This window comes from Dermacentor silvarum, chromosome 5 (assembly GCF_013339745.2).
Source record: "Dermacentor silvarum isolate Dsil-2018 chromosome 5, BIME_Dsil_1.4, whole genome shotgun sequence".
Lineage (NCBI taxonomy): Eukaryota > Metazoa > Arthropoda > Arachnida > Ixodida > Ixodidae > Dermacentor > Dermacentor silvarum.
The window spans coordinates 92,940,583-92,962,424 of NC_051158.1; the positions used below are offsets into that span (position 1 = coordinate 92,940,583).

Genomic DNA, 21,842 nt, shown 5'->3' on the forward strand with positions numbered 1-21,842 from the left:
CCGGGCGCGCCTGAATCGTACTAACACGTCAGTGGGTGTCATGGTGGTGCTCCGTGAGCTCTTTCAATCAAGGCCGCTTGTGTTTCAGTGTTGTGTTGAAAGGTGGTTCAAGCTTGAGACAGGTGATGTGCAGCATGGTTTTCAATACGTCGTGCCGCACGTCGAATAAAGTGGAATTGGCATAGAATAGACAGCTGCTTCACCTGTCAGAACTTGTTGTAATAGAACTGTTTTGATCGATAGGTATTACCGTCCCATAATGCACAGGGGCTACGAGGGACGGACAAGTATTGCGGACAATTCCTGTCCTAATGAAAAAAAAAAAAAAAAAAAAAATCAGACAAAAAGTTTTTAGACAACGCTGGTGAGAAAGTGATGATTCATCTCTGCAGCGGTATTTTTTCAACATACCGAATCTTACCTTTTCGTGGGCTAACCTACAAAACGTCTACAGAGTCACTTTGTAAGAGTGGTTTAAAAGAAAGAGTTTGCGTGGCTCTTTGAGTTCAGTCGCCTACCTCGGTAGGTTGTCAAACCCCTATGAGCTCTTCCTGCGAACACAATACATGCCAAATTACGAGGAGTGTACTGTGTATATCATACATATGGCCCGAGGTCTTGCATAGGACTGATTTATGAAAAACCATTCAAATAGGGCGCCAAATTGTCACGTTGTTTATGCCACAAAATGTGCGCGGAACGCCGACAGATGGCGCGATCGCGCCTAGCGTGGCGGGGCGCGTCGTCTGCTAGCAGCGGCTTTTCTTATATGGTGTAAACAAATAACGTATTGTTTAGCAATAAATGAATTTATAAAAAGCTTCTAATCTCTGCTCATGTGCTATATACTCGATATTTACGATAAATTTTAAACAGAAGCTGGTCACTTTGCGAATTGTGTGCTCTTGCGGATGGCCGGAAAGCCGGAACGGCCGCGTTGCGTCCACCGCCCCCGAGTGCGCGTGTTCCTCCGCCCTGTGTTGTTGCACTCGTTGCTAGGCGACCAAAAAGTTATCGCGGCGCGCCTCGCAAAATGGCGCCGGCGTGTTTCCGCGAGTCGGACGTGCCGCCGCCGCGCCGCCGATTCGCTCGGTTGTGTCTCGTTCGGTGACGACGGTTGACAGTCGGCTCCGGCGGCAGCGTCGATACTGTGTGTGTGCTCTGTGGGGGCCCCTCGGGCCTGTGATGTGTGTCGTGATGGCTGACGCGGACGAAGCGATCATCGGCCAGCTACGTCAGGTGTTTGATTTGTGCGACGAAGAGCGATGTGGATACATTACCTCGGACAAGCTGAGACAGCTCGGCCGCGAACACTTCGCCGGCAGCGAACAGGTGAGTTTGAGTCATTCGCGAGTGGCCGTCGTCGTCCGCAGTGGGTTTACTTTTCAAAACTTTTGTTTGTCTCGTTTCGTAGACAGATTTGTTTGCGTTGAGCGCGCTTTGCCGGGAAGACCGCGACCCGACTTCACAGCACGCTGCACCGCGCGTGTCGAAGTCGTCGCGATGCCGTTACGGCTTGTTTCGGAATGCGAGACGTCGGACGGTGTAGTTATGAGTTAAAAATTACCCGACTCGTCTGGTTCTCAGCGGCAATTTCGCCTCGCGTTTCCTGTCCGCTAATGTTTTACTGGCGTCGCGCCAGTGCAACTGCGGGCTCATTCTGGCACTCGCGGTTTGTTTCCGAAAGTTGGAAAACGCGTGAGCTCCGCCAGTTCAGAAAATGCTCTGTCTGTCAGGCTGGCGTATGAAGTAACGAAAGCGAATTTGTACAAAACAAGCGTGACAAATCTGCATTACACACAACTTCGAAGTTGCGCTCCTTTCGGCTCGCCTGGGAAGCCGTTTGCCGAAATAAAACGTCGGCATTTTCGTTGGCAATTGCTCGAACTGTTCGCTGCATCGCTCGCTGAATTCGCGCGGATCTGCAAATATCTACCGATTTACTTGTTCGGCGTCGCTCGGCAACTTCGTTGGTCGATCGGACAGTGCGGCGGGAATCGTTCACGTTGTTTCGCTTGTCGCATCGAACCGGCTGGATAAGATTGATGCGCCTTTTCTCGCCGCGTTGTTTTAATGAAGCGCGACGGACAATGCGGCAAATCCACCCCCTTCGCATCGTTCGATGTGTCGAGCGGCGCGCCGTTCCTGCACAGCTGATAGAGGCGGCATCGACGAACGGTTTCTATACCCTTCGGTGCGTAGACGGGTCGTCGCGAGCGATTGATTTTATTGACTTGGCCTACGCGTCGCGTCTTGCTCGTGCTGGTACTGACGTCACAAGTCGGTTGCCGCCGGCATTCGCTGCGATCTGCTCGCTGTTTAGTAACCCTCTCTGGTCCGAATTTCGTTCCAGTGACAAATTTCTATTCTGTGCAACTTGACCAGGAAGGAATAAAAGAACAATAAAATTCCCCTACCAGATTTTCATAATATGCGCGAGAGTCGTTTGTCACAAATTCTGTTTGGGGGCAGCTTGTGGATCGAGTTTCGAACTTCTAAATTGCAGATACAATTCTACGAGGAATGAGTACGAATTATTCAAACGTTGTTATCATGCCGTGCCTAACTAACTTAACACGCTTAGGTGACAGGCTCCGAATTTACAGCTCAGACATGTAATCTTGGCATATGCGGCATTATTTTGACTTTTTTCGAAATTTCGGAGAGAACTGATAATCTGCGGCACAAAGTCAGCATAATTAAGTAATTACCATTGGTGGTACTCTGGTTTGGTAATCGCTGGACCAGAAAGGTTAGTGAAGCGAATATATTTTGGTATCCCTCCTTCTTAGGAATCGAACGCTCATTATGTATCACAGCGGATCGCCATCGGCCTGTCGTGCTAACCTGATTAGCATATTTGTGCGGAATAATTCTTGTTTTACGTGTTTTGGCGTAATACCAGGAATCCTCCCTGCTGTTTCGTTTTGGCTGGTCTTTTGATTTTCCGCATACGAGGGGCAACTTTTGCGTGAATGGCTCGACGCGACATTTCCGCTTTGGGTGGCAATATTGAAGTACGCGAAGGCTAACTTATGCGGTCTATGATAAACCGGTTCATCGATTTTCCTTGCGTAGTGAAGTGCGCTGTGGTTTCCTTATTTTATTGGCTGTACCTAGCCTACCCGCTGACCGCCAGCCCCCTATTGGTAATCGATTCTGGGCCTTTGTGGTCGTAGATGTTCGTTCGATATTCACGACGTAATGGAAAGTCCCCCCTATTCTCGGCAAGTGGTGTTCTGGTTACGTTTTCTTTTTATTTAGGCGGTCGTTGGTCAGGCTAAAAGAAGAACCGGGCTTTAGCGGTCGGTTAAAGCGAACCCTTTAGTAGCAGTGAAATAAAATAACCGCCGCAGGGGGTCGTTGAACGACAGCGTACGTTTATGTAAATCGGTACGCATAACTTGTATTTGCCAGCGCGCAGGACGTCGTATAGACGATTTCAAACAACTAGTCAATATTACATCATCTGAAGACATCATCCGTCACACAGTCTTGTAATCAAAAGGAACTGGAAACCTCGGGTATCAAAATGAAATTGGTCGTTATCACGGAAACGATATGGATGAAAACGAAGGACAATCGGGGAATACAGTGCAGAATATTTTTGAGTTATCTGAGCCGGGTGCAGTAATTTCGGCACTTTATAAGTTGGAATCTTTAGGGCGGAGTTTGTCGAACCAAGGTAACCGTATCTTTATTGCAAATATTTTTTACCTTTATCGTTTATTTTTTAGTGTAAATTAACTAGCCGCAAAGCAGAGAGAAATGGAATGAACGAGTCACTTTATTCAAGAATGTCTGCACAGCAACTGGTTTATAACGGCACATGGCTTCTGGTTTAAATGTTGCACAGTTTGTGGTAAAACAGCCAGGAAAAAAAAGAAAAAAAAAAAGTATCGGGCAAACTGTAGTCTTGAGCAGAAGATGCACGAGGCGCATCTGCAGTACGCGCATGCAAATTACGTTTGTAAACAATTTTGGAGGACTTGACTAATATCCCTGCCACGCTTACATTGGTCGATCCCTCTGCAAAATTATGAGTGATATTCAATTGCATCTCAACAGAAAGTTCATTAGAAGCAGAGCAACATAATTTCTGTAAATACATTTTGGATGGGAAGCATGAAACGCGAGCTACTTAAACACGATCGAAGTCGAAGGTGCTCGAGAAACACGTCTTCCAGGGCTCGATGCATGCATCGACTCAAGCTCAGGCTTGAAAAAAAAAAAAAAAAGCCTGCGTGATTGGACTTATAAGGGGGTTCCAAGGGTCTTGTATAGCTAAATTAGCCAGCGCTGCGTTTAGTTGAAATTTGATATGTCGGCAATGTCGGTTTGGTTATCGGTTCAGGCAATAAATCACTTTGTCAAGCGTGCGTAAACAGCAATCTAGAAAAAAAAAAAAGATCAGTAACAAAACGGCACATTGGGCAGTCGGTGCGGACAGACACTAGTCAACCAATCAAGGCAATCCAATACGCAAAATGACAAGAAACACAGAAGGACACGCAAAGTGGTAATACACATCTAGAATATCGATTTCATTGAAGGTTTAAGGCGTTTAGGGCAGATTGCTTTACTGACTACTTCCACCATGGCCCACAAAACAGCTTTTCTACGCTGAAAGGATGATTATCCAAACTGTAATTGGTGCTGGTTGGTTCGTTGCTCTAATGGATACGTAAACGCCGCGTAACCAAGTCGAGCACCAAAGCAAGGGCACCTATCTCTTGGCGCTCACGTGTGTTTCTAATTTGTCTTTACTATACTGCCCTCGTTTTTTTTTGTTTTTTTTTGCGCGCCGTTTACGTATCCACTATAGGACGATTATCAAGGCAATTCGCCGCTGAAGCCTTATGCGTTCAATCATGTCCTGCATCGCCGATGACGTGGTTTCATTCTCGTATACACACGCTCGTATTTTTACGTTGCCTCGACATTTTCTTTTTCTCTCTCTAAAGGAAGTATGCGAGCAACCTAGTATATACTAGGAACGTGCATGTCTTAATGTCGCGAAACGGGGCAGCAGCAGAAGGACAACGTGGAAGGCGGAAGGCACGAAACGCACGACACGAACTGTTCCACCTGGCGGCGCGATCGGTCGTGAGAAAAGGTTCGTTTCACTTCGACCGGTCGTCTGACGTTCTTGCAGCGTTGCGACGAGCGGAAGGCCTTCTTTTTCGAACGAAGTCGAGGACACTCTGCACGTCCTTTTTTCTGCAGCATCGTAACCATTAGCACAGCGGGCGCAGAAGCGAGCCACAGCCCGAGCCACGTGCGAAGGCCCTGCGGTTATCATCTGTATGTGAATCAGGTGTATGCCATGTGTAACTTGCTCCAAAATGTAAAAATGTGCGACTGCCACGTAGCTGGACAGAACCAGGGTATAATGTTGTTTCGGTGGCGGTCAACGAGAGGTTATCTGTGTGGTATAGTTTGCGATTACATTTTGTTATATATATTTTTCATATCGAACTATACACAGTACGAAACGAAACAAAGATGCATAGACAGGTTGGGAAGTTAACCAGAGGTAGTTCTCATTGGCTACCCCACAAGCGGGGAAGGCGCGGTACTGCGACAACATGGGGAAGAGAGTCTAAGGGCAGAGAAAAAGTGACGCGCGCACGCACGCACGCACGCACGCACAGACACACACACACAAAAGTAAACTGCGTACACACTAACGTTAGATGTACCGACTAATCTTGTGTATAGTGACATACACAAGAAACAGCGGATGGACGCGAAGCAGTAGACGACCTTCCAAAAGTTCCCTTGTCGTCTGCTGTGACTTCCCGTCGCTCGGGTCATGTTTCGCTTACTATATTGCGACTGCCGTTCATATATATGTTCGCGGGCACTTCGCTGAGTGGCCTTGCCCTACAGCGGATTACGCAGCCTTTCATCCTCCTGCGACGACGAATGAGCGCGTCCTCCCCTGATTGATCTCTATCAATAATCCCGACCTTGCGACGCTGGTGCAATTGCGAGAAAATCGGTACCGTGGGCTTCGCGCCATTGAGTCATCCGGTGGCGTTCAGTGGAGGAAATGGGGCCTTGGCGTATAGTGTTTATAGCCTGTACGACTCGTATTAAAAGATGGAAGTGTTTAAGCAGAATAATCGCGTGCTGGAACTTGCATGCGTTCCTTAGTAATGAAATGTATGCAAAAGATGGTATGCTAAGTAGAACTGTATATTAATTAGTTTTGCCTTTTACGTAATAGCTAAAAAGCCATCCTTACCGTGAGAGGACGCTTGGTAAGCCACAAAGCAGGCAAGAACGGCGGGCCGCACCGCCATCTGAAGCAGCAGCTTACTTCCACAGTCGTGGATTTTTTACACTGTTCACTCAGGTATGTGTAGTTAATTGTTTATTAGTAAGGATTGGTAAGGTGGAACCGCATTGCCACATTAAACAGAAGCCAATTGAGGCACGAAGAGAACCAGAGACTCAACCCAACAAGTTGCGAGAGCTTTTCCAGTGCCAAGGACGGCTAATATGCGAGAATATATTCTTTGAAATCTGCGACATCACGCTGACCTATACTGGCCCCGATGATTCGGTGTGGGATCGAAGAAAGGAAAGTTTAACAAGAATATACATTCCACTCGTATAAACAGTATTTACACGCCAAATCAATTATAAAAAGGCCGCCTTTCAAGGATGTTTTACCAATCGAAACATCTTTAGCGTTTGGCTTTAGCGCTTCCTTAACTCGCGATTTTAGCGAACGACGCGCGTCATTGGGGTCACCGAAAAACAAAGTAGTGCGCACCCAGGCTCGCGCGTCTATACCGTTAGACGAGGAATGTTTAGGATGCGTTGGTGCCCTTTTCGATCAAAGAGTGCGACCTTTAATGCGACTGCGCATGCATGGAATGAATACAGCGATATTTTGTGCATCGCGCGCGCGAGCCGTTAATGTGCGCGGGTTAGATAGATAGATGGTACGATTATTCTTGTCACTTTGAATACAATAATAATCAGGCATACCAAAGCCTCAAAGGGCTCTTGCGCGCAAGAACGGACCGGGTTTGCCTATATAGTGTCGATTCGCGCAATTACGGCGCTGGCATTCTCGCGCCTGGAGAGCGACGTTCGCGCGTTTGTCCTGCACGCAGTATTATGATATGCTCGATTGGACACCGTATATACGGCGACCGTTATAGGACAGGCGTCCATGTGGGTTCCCACGCTGAAGCCGGAGGAGAGCGAAGCGATTCTGCGTGCGAAGCCTTGGCGGCCGATGCGGGTCCGCAAGGTCGCCTGTCTGCACACTGTGCCATTGATGAAGTAGAAAAAAAAAAAAAAACAAAGGTAGCGTGAGTAGACAGAAACGGCGACGGTTTGACGCGCGATTTGTTTTCTAGAAGTATACGTAATTGCGTTAAAGAAGACACACAGTATAGAAAGATGATGTAGACAGGTCGTGCTCTGATAAATAATTCATTCTGAGCGGGAAGAAAACGTGCGTATCGTGACCGCTTATACGTCGTTTGAAAACGGATGATGTTCACAGATTCCGCGAGAGAAGAGAACGAAGTGAAGCCAGCTTACGAGGCCATCACCATCTTCTGTTGCTCTGACGCGAAGCCTGAATGAAGAGTGGAGTGTTGTGGTGCTCTCGTTGCATTAAAGAATTGAATTACGGGGTTTTGCGTGACAAACCCACGATTAGATCATGAGGCACGCAGTAGTAGGCGAATTCGGATGCGTTTTGCTGGGGGTTCTTTAACGGGCACCCGTTAGCCCAGTATATACACGGTCGTTCTTCCATTTCGCCCCCCGTCGAAATGCGGCCGCCGCTGCCGGAATTCGATCCCGCGACCTTGGGCATGATGTAGCATTTTCTGAGGCTTGAGTGTCCCCGAACAGCGCATCTGTTGCGCTGTTTAGTTTGGCATGTCGTATCGCTAGTTCCGTTTTAAATATAGGCGTGGGAATATTGGAAGTGTAAAATGCCAATCGAATATTTTTTTTTTGCTGATTTCGTTTGTCTTTGATATGAGAATTTGCTTTTCGGCATTTTCGAATATTCGCTTGTGTTCAGATGTGCATATTAACGGCGCTAATTGGAGTCTACAGGGAGACAGAACGTCGCAAGTCGTCGCTACTGCGACCGACTCTCCTGCAGGATATATTCGGGAGCAGCTGACTTTCTACGCTGTCGTTTCATGCTATTCAGTAACAATGACCGGTATAACGTAAAACTATCGCCTCCCTCCAAAAATGCAAACGAAGTTTTTTACTCGGCGAAGCCCCCTTCATGTGCGTCCCTTGAAAGTGACGCGCGGTGCTTTAGCATTACACGTATACAGTTTTACATTAACGAACAAAACGCTCTGCGTACACCCATTAGAGCCGCATTGTTCTTTCCGTTGGCTACTGTAATCGTTCATGAGGCTACAACGTAAGGTCGACTTAATTGTTTCTCATCACCTGCGTACGAGTATAGTCAACCACTTGCTCGATAAAGTGTCTCGAATAATGAAAATAAGCCGTGATTTCTAGTTTTACCAAACTGAATTACGGCACGCTGCCTTTCCAAGTATGCTCCAGGTCGTTCAGGAATGAGAAATTACGCGGTACTGGATTCGATATATTCGAACGTTGTCTCTTGCGAATGTTCGTATACGAAAATTTCGCTGTTAGGCGGCTCATATATAGTTATCCTCCTGAGACCCGAATACAACGACGGGACACAATCGCTCTTCAAGGTGGTTTTTGTTGTCTACTGTTACGTTACGAACGTGAAGGACAATTCTTAAAATTTTAATCGCTGGGTTAGATGCCAAAAGCTGCGTCTCCATGTACGTGAACAAAAATAACCATCTCCTCGTGTTTGCTACGGTAAAAACTGCTTTTCATTGCCTAAACGCAAAGGTGAAGATGAACTACTTTGAGCACATTGCCGAGTTGCTGCCGCGTCCGGTATTTTCGCGCAAACTCGGCGATATTTAAACGCACATCAATGGTGCTTTCCGCCGTCTGGGACGACACAGTGGTCTAAATCAATTATGTCAAATTCCTCGAAAGCGGATGACAATATGAGTAAACTATTTCTTTACAGTTAACACATGCACTGTACACTTCATACCCAGAATGAATACGTTGCGTAATCACGTCCGAGGGAGTTACGGAAAAGAAAAAAAAAGAAAAAAGTCGCAGGGCAATGTGAAATGTGTACAAGGGAAGGGGGTCTTATAGGAGGTTATAGCCTGTTGTGGGCCGTGGTCTTTTCGTTTTGGCTGCGGCCTTCATTCGCGCCCTTCACTGCACGCAGGCAAGACGCTCCGCAAAATAAAGAAGGTGGCCCGCTGACTCAACGCACGCTGACAGGATGTCGGTTTCGGGAAGCCTGCCAACACAGACGCGCACTGTGCGTGGCACGCGCTCTCCGCCGAGACAACGGAGCAAAAGCCTTGAAGCCTGCGGTCGTTCCTTTGTGGTTTGGCACGAAAGGAGGGGAGAAAAAAGAAAAATTAAAAGCGGGGCCTCGGAGGGGGGGGGGGGGGGGTTTGTTTTCCGAAACAGGTTCAAGGCCCCGCCGGCTCTTGCCTATAGGGAAAGACACTGCGAGTATAGTGTCAACAGTGGTTATACAGAAGAGGGACGAATAATGGCAACCGAGGGCCCGAGAGAGAGAGAGAGAGAAAATGACTTTATTGACATTAATCCGGCATGTAGGGGTGGATCAGGCCACGTAGAGCTCCATCAACCCCCTATCTCACTAGACCTCAGCGTGGACCGGTCCGGTCGCTACGCAGCGAATGTATGTGTACAATGTATACATACAATTATAATAACTAATTGAATTAATTATTAAGCCCCGTAATGCAATTGCAATTTAACACTTCGGGCACGATGCGATGCGCCATGTGAGGCAATGATGATGCTCTATACCCTCTCTAATTGCGAGCAATGACGCACAACAACGCCTCAAGCAAACACGTCTCCCTGTGTGTGTGTTCTGTGGACTACGCAGGCCAAGAAGCAGTGGTGCTAGCAAGGTAACGTTTAACCTCAACTCATCATCATCATCATCATCATCATCATCATCATCATCATCATCATAATCATCATCATCATCATCGGCCTATATTTATGTCCACTGCAGGACGAAGGCCTCTCCTAGCTGCGATCTCCAATTAACCCAGTTAAGTTGGCTGATCCAATCAGCCTTGCATGCATTGAACGCCACCCGGGGGCCACAAGCATGACACTCGCGCGGTTGTTTATTCTTTCACAGCCGACGTCGTTTGGGTTCTTAGAACAGCGCTGCTTTTCGAGACGGGGACCGCTGGGGATAGCGCACTTCCACTGCGGCGCCTAGGATATACGGACATTTAACGGAGAAGCGTACGTATACCGAGAGGCCAAGCAGCCGCCTCACAGCGCGCATGTCACTCAGCGGCATATATAGGCGCGCTCTCGGGGGCTAACACAAACACAGGCAGTGCCGGTGGTGGCGGCATTCCCGTTGCGGTGTGGGAGACACACAGTTTACGCCGCCGAGCATACGTATGTAACGGGAGACCTCGCGGCAACGCCCCGCTCAAGTACGATTCTGCGGCATGTCCGGGGTTAGTGGCTCGCGGGGCGATTTATGTGTTCGCGGGGCATGCCATTGCACCTGAGCCTCGAGCAAGAGGGCCATGTGGCGTTCGTTTAAGTGGTATTGTTCGGTGTGTTCCAAAAACCGGACTGGAAATTGGGGGCGGGTACAGTGTGTATTGTTGGTGATCACGCCTACTTGGAAAAGAACTGATTGGTGGAATGTGAGCGAGGGGACCTAAAACAAGAGTCCCGCCCCAATTCGCAAGGGATTTAAACGGGGATGTAGAGATGAAACGGGGGGGGGGGAGCGAGCGAGCCGAGAATCGGCCGCCGCTAGTCGATGTATGCTACTTTGTCCTGCAATAAACTGATGTATTTCTAAGTTGGCCTCACTGAGTGCAAAGTGTCTCCGGACGGCTACGAGGACTCGTGGAAGAATCGTCTGCCTGGAAGACCTGGAGGAGGAGAAGAAACTTAACTACCCCTGTCTTGCGCTAGCGTATTCCAACTTGCGCCTGCGAATTTCCTAACTTCATCTCCACTCTCATATTGGACTATAAACGCTGAAGAAATTACGCATTCGTCGCCAACATCACCGCTAATTATCGTCGATCAAAGCAAGGAGCACACAAAGATTCGCTTAGATCGATTCCCACAGTGTGCGCGGGATTCGCATATCTTTTTTTTTTCTGGTTACCGTATGAAGCAAACAGGCAATGAAGTTAGAGAGAGAACATAGGGGAAATTAAGTATTGTGTTTAATTGAAATGTAGAAATAACGAGAAAAACGGGAATTAAAGTGATTGAAAAAAAAAAGAAAAACAATAACAAACAAGTTACCTCAAACGGGAGCCGAATCCACACCTTCCGCATTACGTGTGCAATGCTTTATCAATTAAGATACCGCAGCGTCCACCTTCTCATTATCCAATTCCTTGAGCGTTTATGCATGTGCACAAGATTAGCTACGGGAGTGTTAGCCAGCGCCGCTCGCGGCCATAGTGGCGAATCTGGAAAAGTATTTCTATACCGCAGGCATAACGTAGTATACGTGGACTTTCAGAGCAGGCAACTGGCCAATAAACCCTGGTGTGCTACCTCGTGCCATCAAGGACACTCGAGGCGAACTCTCCGCCAGTGACCGTGTAGTTAAAAAAATATCGCAATAAAAATACCAATAAAGGAAGCGATAATAGAGATATAGAGTCGAGAGCGCCGCATTTTGGGACATTAGAGAGCTTTATATTAGAGGGACGCAAGCGTTGGGGCCACCTAGCTCCTGGGGCCGCGGTACTGCGCATGTGCAGACGCCTCTGCACATGCGCAGTACCCCTCTGCACATGCGCAGTACCGTGGCCCCAAGAGCTAGGGGCCCCCAACGCTTGCGTCCCCCTAATCTAACACTCTATTGTGGCAATGAATTCGTCGCTACGGCGACGTTTAGGTGCGGCAGAGAAACTGCAGGAACCGGAAGTGTCGGCAAATGATTCGATTCTCACTCTCATTGGGACATACTTCCGCCGATGAAACGCTACTGAAAGGGCGATCTACTACAGAGAAGCCTCACTCGATCTGCGTTTGCCTGCAAGGGTGGCAGTCTATAAATGTGCTCATTGAAAGCTATGCGGGTCGGGTGTGAGTACAAGGGAAGCGTTACTTTGCGATGTTCCCATAGCAGCCCTAGCTTGAATTGACGTCACCTCCTTTCGTAGAGGTTTGTAGGCAAAAAAAAAAAAAATATATATATAAACGACACGGATAAGAGAAGGGGGTTAAACGAAAGGCAAACACTCAGGACTCGCTGTACTCTATACTCTCGATAGCATAAAGGGGAGGAAGAGATTGGCATAGTATACTGTCGTCCGCTGTGATATGCCAGTCGGTTTTCCCTTGTCTATTAATATGCACTGGTTGAGAAACTACATTCCCTTCTCGATATACTGCGCATGCGCGCACACAAACCGTCTGTTCGTCGTTCTTCTCTCGCTTCAATTGCTCTGTGGGTCTTCGCGTCGCTATAGGACGCGACTCATAACCCGAGACAGGACTGCAGGTGTGCCGGTCGTTGCTCGGACAACGGGGTGTGGCGCTTTTCTTTCCTTCTCCAATTTTTTTCTCCCTCTCGTTATGATGTTTTGCAACCAGGCCGTCGTCGAGAACAGTATAGAAATAGTGCTGTATGCGGGCTTCGAGTTCCGTTTGGTACTAGCGAAAGACGCATATACGTGGAATCTGCTTGATGTTGTCCGACTTATTCGCGTCGTTCGTATTGTCGTCACACTGAAACGCATGCATTGCAGAGATTCGCTCTTCGTGGACTGCGCCAGGGACGTTGTGAATCCTGCTGCACAACTGTGGTCGCACGTTCTGGAGGTTGTCGAAAGTTGGCAGCCAAATACACGGCAACTGCGAGTGTGAATAGGCAACCCTGAGTTGTCATGAGAAAAGCGAGAGAAACGGAACGGATGCAAAGTTGGAAACACGAACGTTTATGGACATTTACTAATGCCGCGATAAAGAAATCGGGCGAGTAAATCTGTACGATAGCGTACAAAGGGGCCGGGGTCAGTGCCTTGCTATTCGAGACGCAAGCTGCCGGCCTGAGCACAAAGACATACCGGGGCGAATGCATTCGTAACTAGACGCCTGCTGCAGCAAAAGTCCACAGACGACTCGGCACATCCTGATGCAATGGCAAGATATTCACGCATCAAGAAGCGTAGGGAACGTCTACGTACCTTCCAGAAGCACTGGGATTTACAGCGGATGGAAGCATTAACTGGTTAGCAGCCGTGATGAGAGACGTTTATGGCATTGGTGGGGAAAAGAAAAAAAAAAAGAACCAAGAAGAGATCGATAGAGCAGTGGACGTTACACGCATAGGTAACTGCCCAGTAGAGAGATAGGCGTTTTAATGAAGAGGGAAAATATCAAGGAGACATACGCAAAGTGCTAGACTGCAATAAGCGTAGTAAAACTTGATTACACGTATCTCAAGCAGGATGGTGACTTTTGATCGCCGCCCCGTTTCAGAGCGAATGCCAGTAGAAACCGTCATCATTCAATTCCGCCACGGCGCCAATAACTATGCCGTATTAGCGTCCTGAGACAACGAGAACTTCACTAGACGACGAATTTGACAATTTGACGGTATTTGGCGTTGTCCGTTATAGCGTCCACGCATGATCCAAGAAGAGCTTGACTCCATTGCACATACCACACTGGCGAATTCTGAGACAGCGGAACCGCGTGCCCCCCCCCCCCCCCCCCCCCCCCCTTCCTACGTCTTTCTTCTTCCTCTCTAAGGCATGCCGGAACTTCTGTGCTGACAAAATTGAGCCCCCGCCTCCCCTGCCCCTTCTCCTTGATACAACGTTGGATTGTCCCCTGCCATAAGATGATGGCTTCCAAGAACCTAATTCCTCCTCCGGCTTCTGCATCCGGCTGCGAGTTCCCGCTGGCGCCGAAATCGAGTGACTCGATGCCCCCACCCCTCCATGTGACCGTCCCATCCGGGAGAACGCTCGCGGTGTGTGTGGCTGTCCTTCGTCTCGTCTTTCGAGCGCGATATGAGGCGCACGCACGTGACGGGAACGACAGGTGAATGCGCCGCTGCCGTCGCAGCTGACACACGGCCGCCGCGAGCAGTGGAAGGAGCCGGATCGCAGTCTGTCCAAACGCAGGAGAGCGGTATAGCGCTCCTCCGTGGTGCATGTAGTGTGTGTGTAGCGCCGTGGCAGAAACGACAGTGGCTGGCCGTTGTTCTTTTTTGCGCCGAGCTTCCTCTCGTCTTCCTCCTCCTCTCCAGTGCTCGTATGTCGAGCACGCCAAATCGTGCATGCACTGCTGCACGCGCAAAGAAACGGCGGGCCAAGAGGGGGGCTCTGCCCGTGTCTCATTCTTCTTTTTTTCTCTAGTCCGTGTTAGGGCGGCAGTTCGTGACACGGGTCCTCCTGCAGCGAGTAGGGGGTTGCGGAGCGGGCGAAGGAGAGGGGCCGCTGTTGTTATACCCGAGTTTGGGTGAGGCGAGGCATGTTACGTTGGGCGATAACTGGGCCACGCCGACGTGCCGGCGGTTGACGCTTCGACTGCCCCGTTCGGTTCGCGCGATATTACTTTTTTTTTTCTGCCCCGAGGCGTGTATTTGTAGGCCGCGGCCTCCCTTTCTTCACACCCTTTCAGGCCGAAGCGTCAAAAGAAGGCTATGATTCGCCCCGATCGCGGGGGTGTCCGTCAACCGACGGGGTGGTGGCGAGACGTGACGAGTGGTTGTGTTGTGTGCACTGCGGGCGGTGTTTTTTTGAGCCCAGCTAAATGCATACGAGACGCAGGCATCGAGTAGACCGTGCAGAACGTTTCTTTTTTTGTACGCAGGACGAAGCTGCATCGAAGGGGAGGGAGAGTCGATGCTTAGTTGACGGACTGATGATCGCGCAGTTGCCGCGTCGTTTTCTTCGTGTTCTTGAGAGCGCTGCCCTCTGATTGCCACGCATGTCTGGTTACCTGCTGTTTTGCTCAGGACAGAAATTTCCACCGTGTAGAACAGAGAGCGGAGCACACCAACGGAGCCATGTGATTAGGCGTGTTCGCAGCTCTACACATGCTCTATCCGAGATTTATGGTGGGGTGTATGTATATACGGTTAGCGCTAAGGGACGGGCGAAGGCCGTCTGACGTGTCGTCGCCTTGATCCGCGAAAACGGAAGACAAGATAGAGAGACTTTTCCGGGCTGTTGACCAAAAGGCAGCGCTACCCGCTTTCCTCGGAGCTGGCTTAGCACACATATTTTTTGTTTTTCTTATACATTTTCGTGCCTTTTTTCGTGGAAGCTGGCGGGAACGTCATCACAGTGTCCACCGATGATCCATGCAGATAATTATACATTTCTTTATCGGTGAATTTTAGGTCAGCATTTCATGGTTACAGGAAATCTGCACACCACTGCGGGGAGTTTGTCAGAATTGCAATGTGTAGATTTGATCGAATCAATCATGAATCAGTGCCCTTTAGCTTCCCTTTAAGGTAGGTCCCTTTGGTAAGTTCAATTTCTTTGCAAACTTCTCGCAAAGAACTTCGGGAATCCTGCGATGGTCAGCGGCTGAACATCCAAACGACTAAGGGAGTGAGCTCATATAGTGTAACAGCCATCGCTGTGTCGTGTCTCCAACAGCCACGCAGCCCAAGGACAGAACGCAGCGTGTACGTCACTGCGGATTAGCGTGTATTCAGTCGAGCCCGGATACATCGAAGCCAGATATAACGAATTATTGCGTATAACGAACAGCAGTAAAATCCTCCTTCAAAAATTTCGTATAAAATTTTCATCTTATATGTCGAAATGCCTATATATATATATATATATATATATATATATATATATATATATATATATATATATATATATATATATAGAACTTTCTTGTGTGATCCCCCTTCAGATTCGATGTATCCGGGTTCGACTGCGCATAGCTCCGACGTCGCGGTGTCGTTCGGCGTCACTGCTACTGCGTCCAAGTTGGGGCGCGCCTCGCGTGTCGTGGATATCGGGTCGGCGTGCAGTGCAGGACGCCGAGCGTGGCGGTATGTTCGTGACGTTGCGGCGCGGCGTTCCCGCGAGGCGTGCATACTGGCAGCCTTTCGTGGGAGCCCCCACCCGCCGCTACGCGCTCGCAGATGAGCTGAGCCGGCGTATGTGGGCAACAGGTGCGTCAGTGACAGCTTTGCGTGCGTGTGTGTGGGGAGTATAATACTGTACGATGCGCGCGCGCGCACCTGGTACCGCTGTCGCAATTCATTCGGCCCGTCTACCGCGCTGACAGGGTGCGCAGCTGCACCTGGAGGGGCGTGGGTTACGCGCTGCGTACGCGCGCCACGTGTTTTTGGCAGTGAACAGCGCATAAAAGAAAAGACGAAACAAGAAATCGCTTCAGGGAAGAAGACACACGACGTTCTTCTTGTTTCGTAATGCGATTCCTTGTTTCGTCCCGTCTTTATAGCGCCGTTTGCTTCCAACACATGTATCAGCTAGATCACCTAGTCGCGTTATACGGCCTCGCATGTCTCCGCGCTGGGGAGGTACGAATCGCTTGAAACGCTGCAACCACAAGCAAGGGTTCTTACTCATTGCATGCATTTGTGCACGTAGAGGATGAGGTGATGTTACCGGTATCACTATTAACTCCGTACCAAGGCGTACCAGTAGTACTCGCGTAACGAAATAACGCATAATACGAATGAATCGGCTTTTCGCCATGGCGCTGCTCCCGCGATATACGGGAGTATACTATACTATACTATACTATACTATACTACTATACTATACATCAATTATGTAACCAAAAGACCACCATGCCAGGGTCACGAAATTGGTGTAACGCGCACTGCGTCTCCGTGCGAGAGCTATACGTCTAGAAATTAGCGGGGCTATATAGCATATTTCGAAGCGTTGATTGCAGCTGTCGCAAGTGTACGCTTTCGTTATTTCTTTTCACTCTTATTCGGCCCTTGAGAATGATTGAGTCGAACCCTGATGGTGCACGCAAGTGGGGGGGGGGGGGGGGGGGGGGGTTGGGAATGCACACCGTTCTGCATGCTTCCTCCGGCCGGGGCATGCATTGCTGCCAGGTTCGCTTCGCCCGCATAGCGGCATAATCTCCCGCGGACGCCCCGTTTCCACGCTTTCCCGAACGACGTCCTGTTCCCAGGCGAGGCAGGCGTGAAGCGCTCTGTCCGCTCGGCTGCTGCGGCGATTATCGCCTGGTCGCCTCCGTCTTGGAACTGCAGCCGTCGCCAACCAGAGCGCGGAATGGATCCGTTCCTTGCTTTTACTTCTCTTCTTTCTTTCTTTTCTTTGTGCCCTTGTGTTCTTTTTTAATTCTTTTTTTTTACGTTCATGTTACGTCGAAGCGAGGTTACGAGCCCGTTGCATTGCCTTGTTTGAATGCAACGTCTGAGGGTATAGAGGGAATGAGCCTTTTCATTTCCCACAGGGGCCATCGCGACCTCACCTGGCTTTTGTAGATGCTCTACGCTACTAGGTAGGAATGAAGGTGAGAAACGAGGGAGTGAGAGAAAGGGCGAAAGAGCGTGGTAGCTTTCGACCGAGACCGTCTATAGTTATAGTTATCCTTGGCGTTTGTTTTAATGATGGGAAGGAAAAAAAATGAAGCACGCAAACGAGGAAACGGTAGTCGCTTTACCTTGGTTCTACCTCCGAGCAGGGCTGCAGGCGCGAAGGATAAACTATTGTGTTACTCAGGTTGTGCAGGAAGAAGCGAAAGTAGTTTCACGTGTGCCCGCCGACGGTTTGATCGCGACAGTGTTCTCATATACAACGTCGCCTCTCGCCAGCGACACAAGCATCGCGGCACACGCACTCGGAGATTAATTTTTGTTTTATCTCTCTCTTTCTCTCTCTCTGGCTGAGTGCGTAGAAGACACGGTACAGTGACGGCGCGGCGCTCATTCCAAGGTTTCGTACTCCAAGGCGCCGACTGCATGCATTGCGCCGCCGTTCTCCAGCAAAGCGCTTAGGCGAGGAGGGGAAGAAAAGGGGGGGGGGGGGAGTAGAATATAGTTATGCGCGGGACGACGGAAGGCCGCGGGCTTTCGGGTGGAGAGATTTGCAGCCACTTATCTCCGCCGCGCGTATATGGAAATGAAACGCTTGAATGAGAACGACGCGAGAGCTATAGGGAGTCAGCGCGCCTTTCTCCCATTACGTATGCGCCGCGTTATAGGCCGTGACTGGGTTCCCCCTTTATTGTTACTCTTTCTTTTTTTTTTTCTCGTTGGAAATCCCGGCTGCGTTAGTGGCGTTAATTCTTCGCGTAGAACGGTTCAGTGGGCGTTGGTCTCGGCGCCCATTGTTTTCCGTGGCTTTCCTGTTGTTTTCCTATATTAACCAGGGCGGCCTGCGGTGTTGCGAAGACGTCCGCTTTGTCGTACGGATGTTCGAGGCGCGTGCCTCCGATGAAACGATTTCGAGGAAATGGAATGTACAACGGCAAGGAAAGTGCGCGGAGGAAATTTCAGTGGTCGTTTTATTAAATTGATATGACTAAATAAGGAGAGACGCTGTTACCGAGGGGTGGTGCTGGTCGGATCTGTTTCTTTTTTTTTTTTTTTTTTTTGTCACGCGAAGGAAACTTGGTAATATATCGCAACTCGCGGAACATCGTTAAGGCGGAATAAACACGTCATAAAATGACACGCGCACTCAAAATACGAATTGTCACACTCTGGAAAGAAATATATACGTACCAAAAATGACGACAACACTGCAAATACTGAAACATTGCCACGGGAGAGAGAAATAAAATTGCCGCGCATCAAACGCAGGTGAAATACAAAATGCGACGTCATATCCTCACAGGACAAAAAAAAAAGTTTAGAAAAAACATTACATGCATTTCATATCATGGTAAAGTGCGAGCGATGCGGAACCTACGTCCTGGCATATAGTCGGTGGTCATTACATGGAGGTATGGGCATCTCAGGGGAGCCCGTGCTTTTTTGCAGGCACCCTCCGCTTTCTACTGTACTTTCACTGCTTACTGTATGCCTCTCCTTGTGTCAGTGACTGCGGTCCTTATTTGGTTTGTCAATACCTAAACTTCCGTTTCTTGCAACTCACGGGAGACACGACTGACGTCGAATAAGTTCTATTTCATTGCATCTATATATGCAGTCGCATATGCTGAACCAGCCGTCAAAAGGCGACGGAAGTTTTTGCATGTACAGGTTTGGGTTCAAAGTGCGTTTGATCTGTGCGTTGGGAGTCTTATATTATTTTTTCAGACCCTGTAGGGGCATCGTGCCGCGCACTATCACAGCGTTAATTCTATAAATACGACTATACCGTACTAAATTATATCACTACGACCTATATTAGGATGGATAATTCTCCATTTTCGCTACACTCACTATGTCCGGTTAATCTCAACGAGGAAAATAAAATAATAATAAAAACAAACCGGAACGGTACGCCCTGAGACGGCTTCGTACTTCTCTGAAACTGTAACCTGCGCTACACAATACAGGAGTTTCGACAGAAACACACTCGGTGGCAAATTTTATTAAAGCGTATACCAACGTACACGGATTCGCACGAGTACTGCAGTTTGTTCCCCCGTCTGGGGTAAGCGTGGCCTTTTTTTTTTTTGTGGCTTTTTTTAGAGACCAGGTCTTAGGCGCCCGTTCCGGGGTTGAGCGTCCGCCGTCCCTCGGCGTAACCGCGCTCGTGCCACTGCTCGCGCATTCGTCGTCGTCTTCCACGGCTGGCTCCGATGTCGCTCATCATGCCAGCATTACCACACCGGCACTCCATCTGCGAAGGCGCTGAAGGCACTGGCCCACTGCCAGTCGGTGCGGTGATTTCGTTCTCAAATTCATTGCCTCAATATATCGCGAAATGAAAACGCGTGTAGAGCTGCGCTAAAGTTTCGCATTACGGAGTATCGTAATCCTCGGACATTTTTTTTTTCTCGAGCTGCATTCTTGCGCGCCGTTTCTGTCCGTACTTGCACAGATCGTTTGTGTTCTTTATTTAATGATGTTAAGCTTCGGCAGCGCACACTCGAATGAACCTCGACTGCCTCGCCTCCTTCCTGAATTCCTCCGTGGAACTGACACGTGATGAATGCGCGTCGAGGCTGAATGACACACAGGAGCGCACTGCTCAGCCGGGGTAGTGCATCCGCTCGCAAGACGTGGCGCGTATACCTATAGAACCCAGCCTGCACCCTGACATCGCCCTCAAAAGGGGGAAAAAAAAAAGAAAGAAAGCCAGGAACCTCGCAATCATGATGAACGCGGCCCGATCCGACAGGAGCCGATGCGTCATCATCAACAACGGGCCGTCGCTGGACTTGTCGACGAGCCACGCGCGCTCCCTGCATTTCGGAGAGTTGTGTGCTCCGCACGCTGGTGGTGGGCGTATACAAGCAGCGAGCTCTTCGTTCTGGCGAAAAAAAAAAAATAATAATCTTGAAGGAAGCGCGGAAGCTGGCCGCGGTAACCGAACTCGCGACCTCGCTGATGTCAGCTCAAGAATGCCGCGCCAGCGAGGCGGCGTCGGCGCGCGCCCGCCCGTCGCAAGGTTGCGTTTACCAGAGCGCGCCCGACGCAAGCATGTCAATATACATATATACATGTATATATACGCAACGTCGAGACGAGCCGACTTCGTCATTTCGAATCATTATCACCTTTCCCGTGACGCAACGGCGCGTGTTCGGCGCGATTATAGTACGAGCCTGCATGTTTCGCTCGATGAGATCCATTTGCTCGAACCGCGCGCGTACGCAGTCCTTCAACCCTTCCCGTGACCCGTCGGCATTTGAAGAGTGGTATTGGAGAACGCCACTCTGCCGCGTTGCTATAGCGTGGAGTATATAGCTGCGTTACTTCTACGTCCGTTAGTTTCCTGTCCTCAAAGCTTTGAGAGGACCGCTGCACTGTTTATGCAGGTAAAAGGTTACCACGGGAAATCCGACGTTCTTTAGAGAGAGAAATACCTTTCGGCTTTTTCGTTTGTCCTGGCTGTAAGCCTCCTTTATCGTGCTGCGAGCGAGTCTTTTGCGCTGACGGTTGTACAAGCCGTCGCGAGACAGCGTAAAATTTCAGAGACGGCTCGCATATTTCGTTTCAGTTTTTGAGACGGAGGCCATGCCTCGTCGGTGTATTTCCACGTGGCCTCAGAGTCTGTATATATATGCCCACATTGAGCCTATGGCCTTTCGCGCAGCTGGCGCATACAGTTAAATGAAACGGTATACCGTCGAACGCCCTTATAGCAAAGTGCCCGCGAGGCCTCCAAAGAGCATTCGTATATACAGGTCACTTCGTTGTAAAGGCGTTCGTTGTAGAGGTGCGCTCGACTGTAGACTGTAAACAGCGCCGCACGGTACTGCCCAGTCGCGTGTGTGGTGGTGTAAGCACATGAATCTTCGCTGAAAAAAATAAATAAGAAAGATAACATACCGTTGCAAGACGGAGGAAATTGTATGGAGTGCGGAAGGAGACCACGACAAGCGACACATGCAGCTATACAGCGATGGCGGTGCCCATGTTGTGTGTGTGTGTGTCGCCGCTTCCGCCCCTCCTTTCTCCGGCGTCCCGCAATTTCTAGAAAACAGCGGTATGCAATTTGCAGGCAGTTCGGGCGGGCGTGGTCCGGCAAACGGCGGCCGCTCGCTGTATACCTTTACGTATTCTCCGTGCCCGCACGGCAGGCATGCAGTCGGGGGCGACCGCCGCCAAACAGCAGGTCAGT

The 21,842-nt window shown here is 49.5% G+C and overlaps 1 protein-coding gene across 1 annotated transcript in view; it reads left to right on the forward strand.

Annotated features, from left to right (window-relative positions):
- The first annotated feature begins 1,029 nt into the window (after positions 1–1,029).
- Positions 1,030–21,842, forward strand: part of LOC119453610 (rab11 family-interacting protein 4A) — a 256,371-nt gene continuing 235,558 nt past the window's right edge. Inside the window, exon 1 of the mRNA XM_049668292.1 lies at positions 1,030–1,332. Within this exon, the coding sequence (XP_049524249.1) occupies positions 1,186–1,332 (147 nt within the window). The 5' untranslated portion in view covers positions 1,030–1,185. The remainder of the gene's footprint in view (positions 1,333–21,842) is intronic.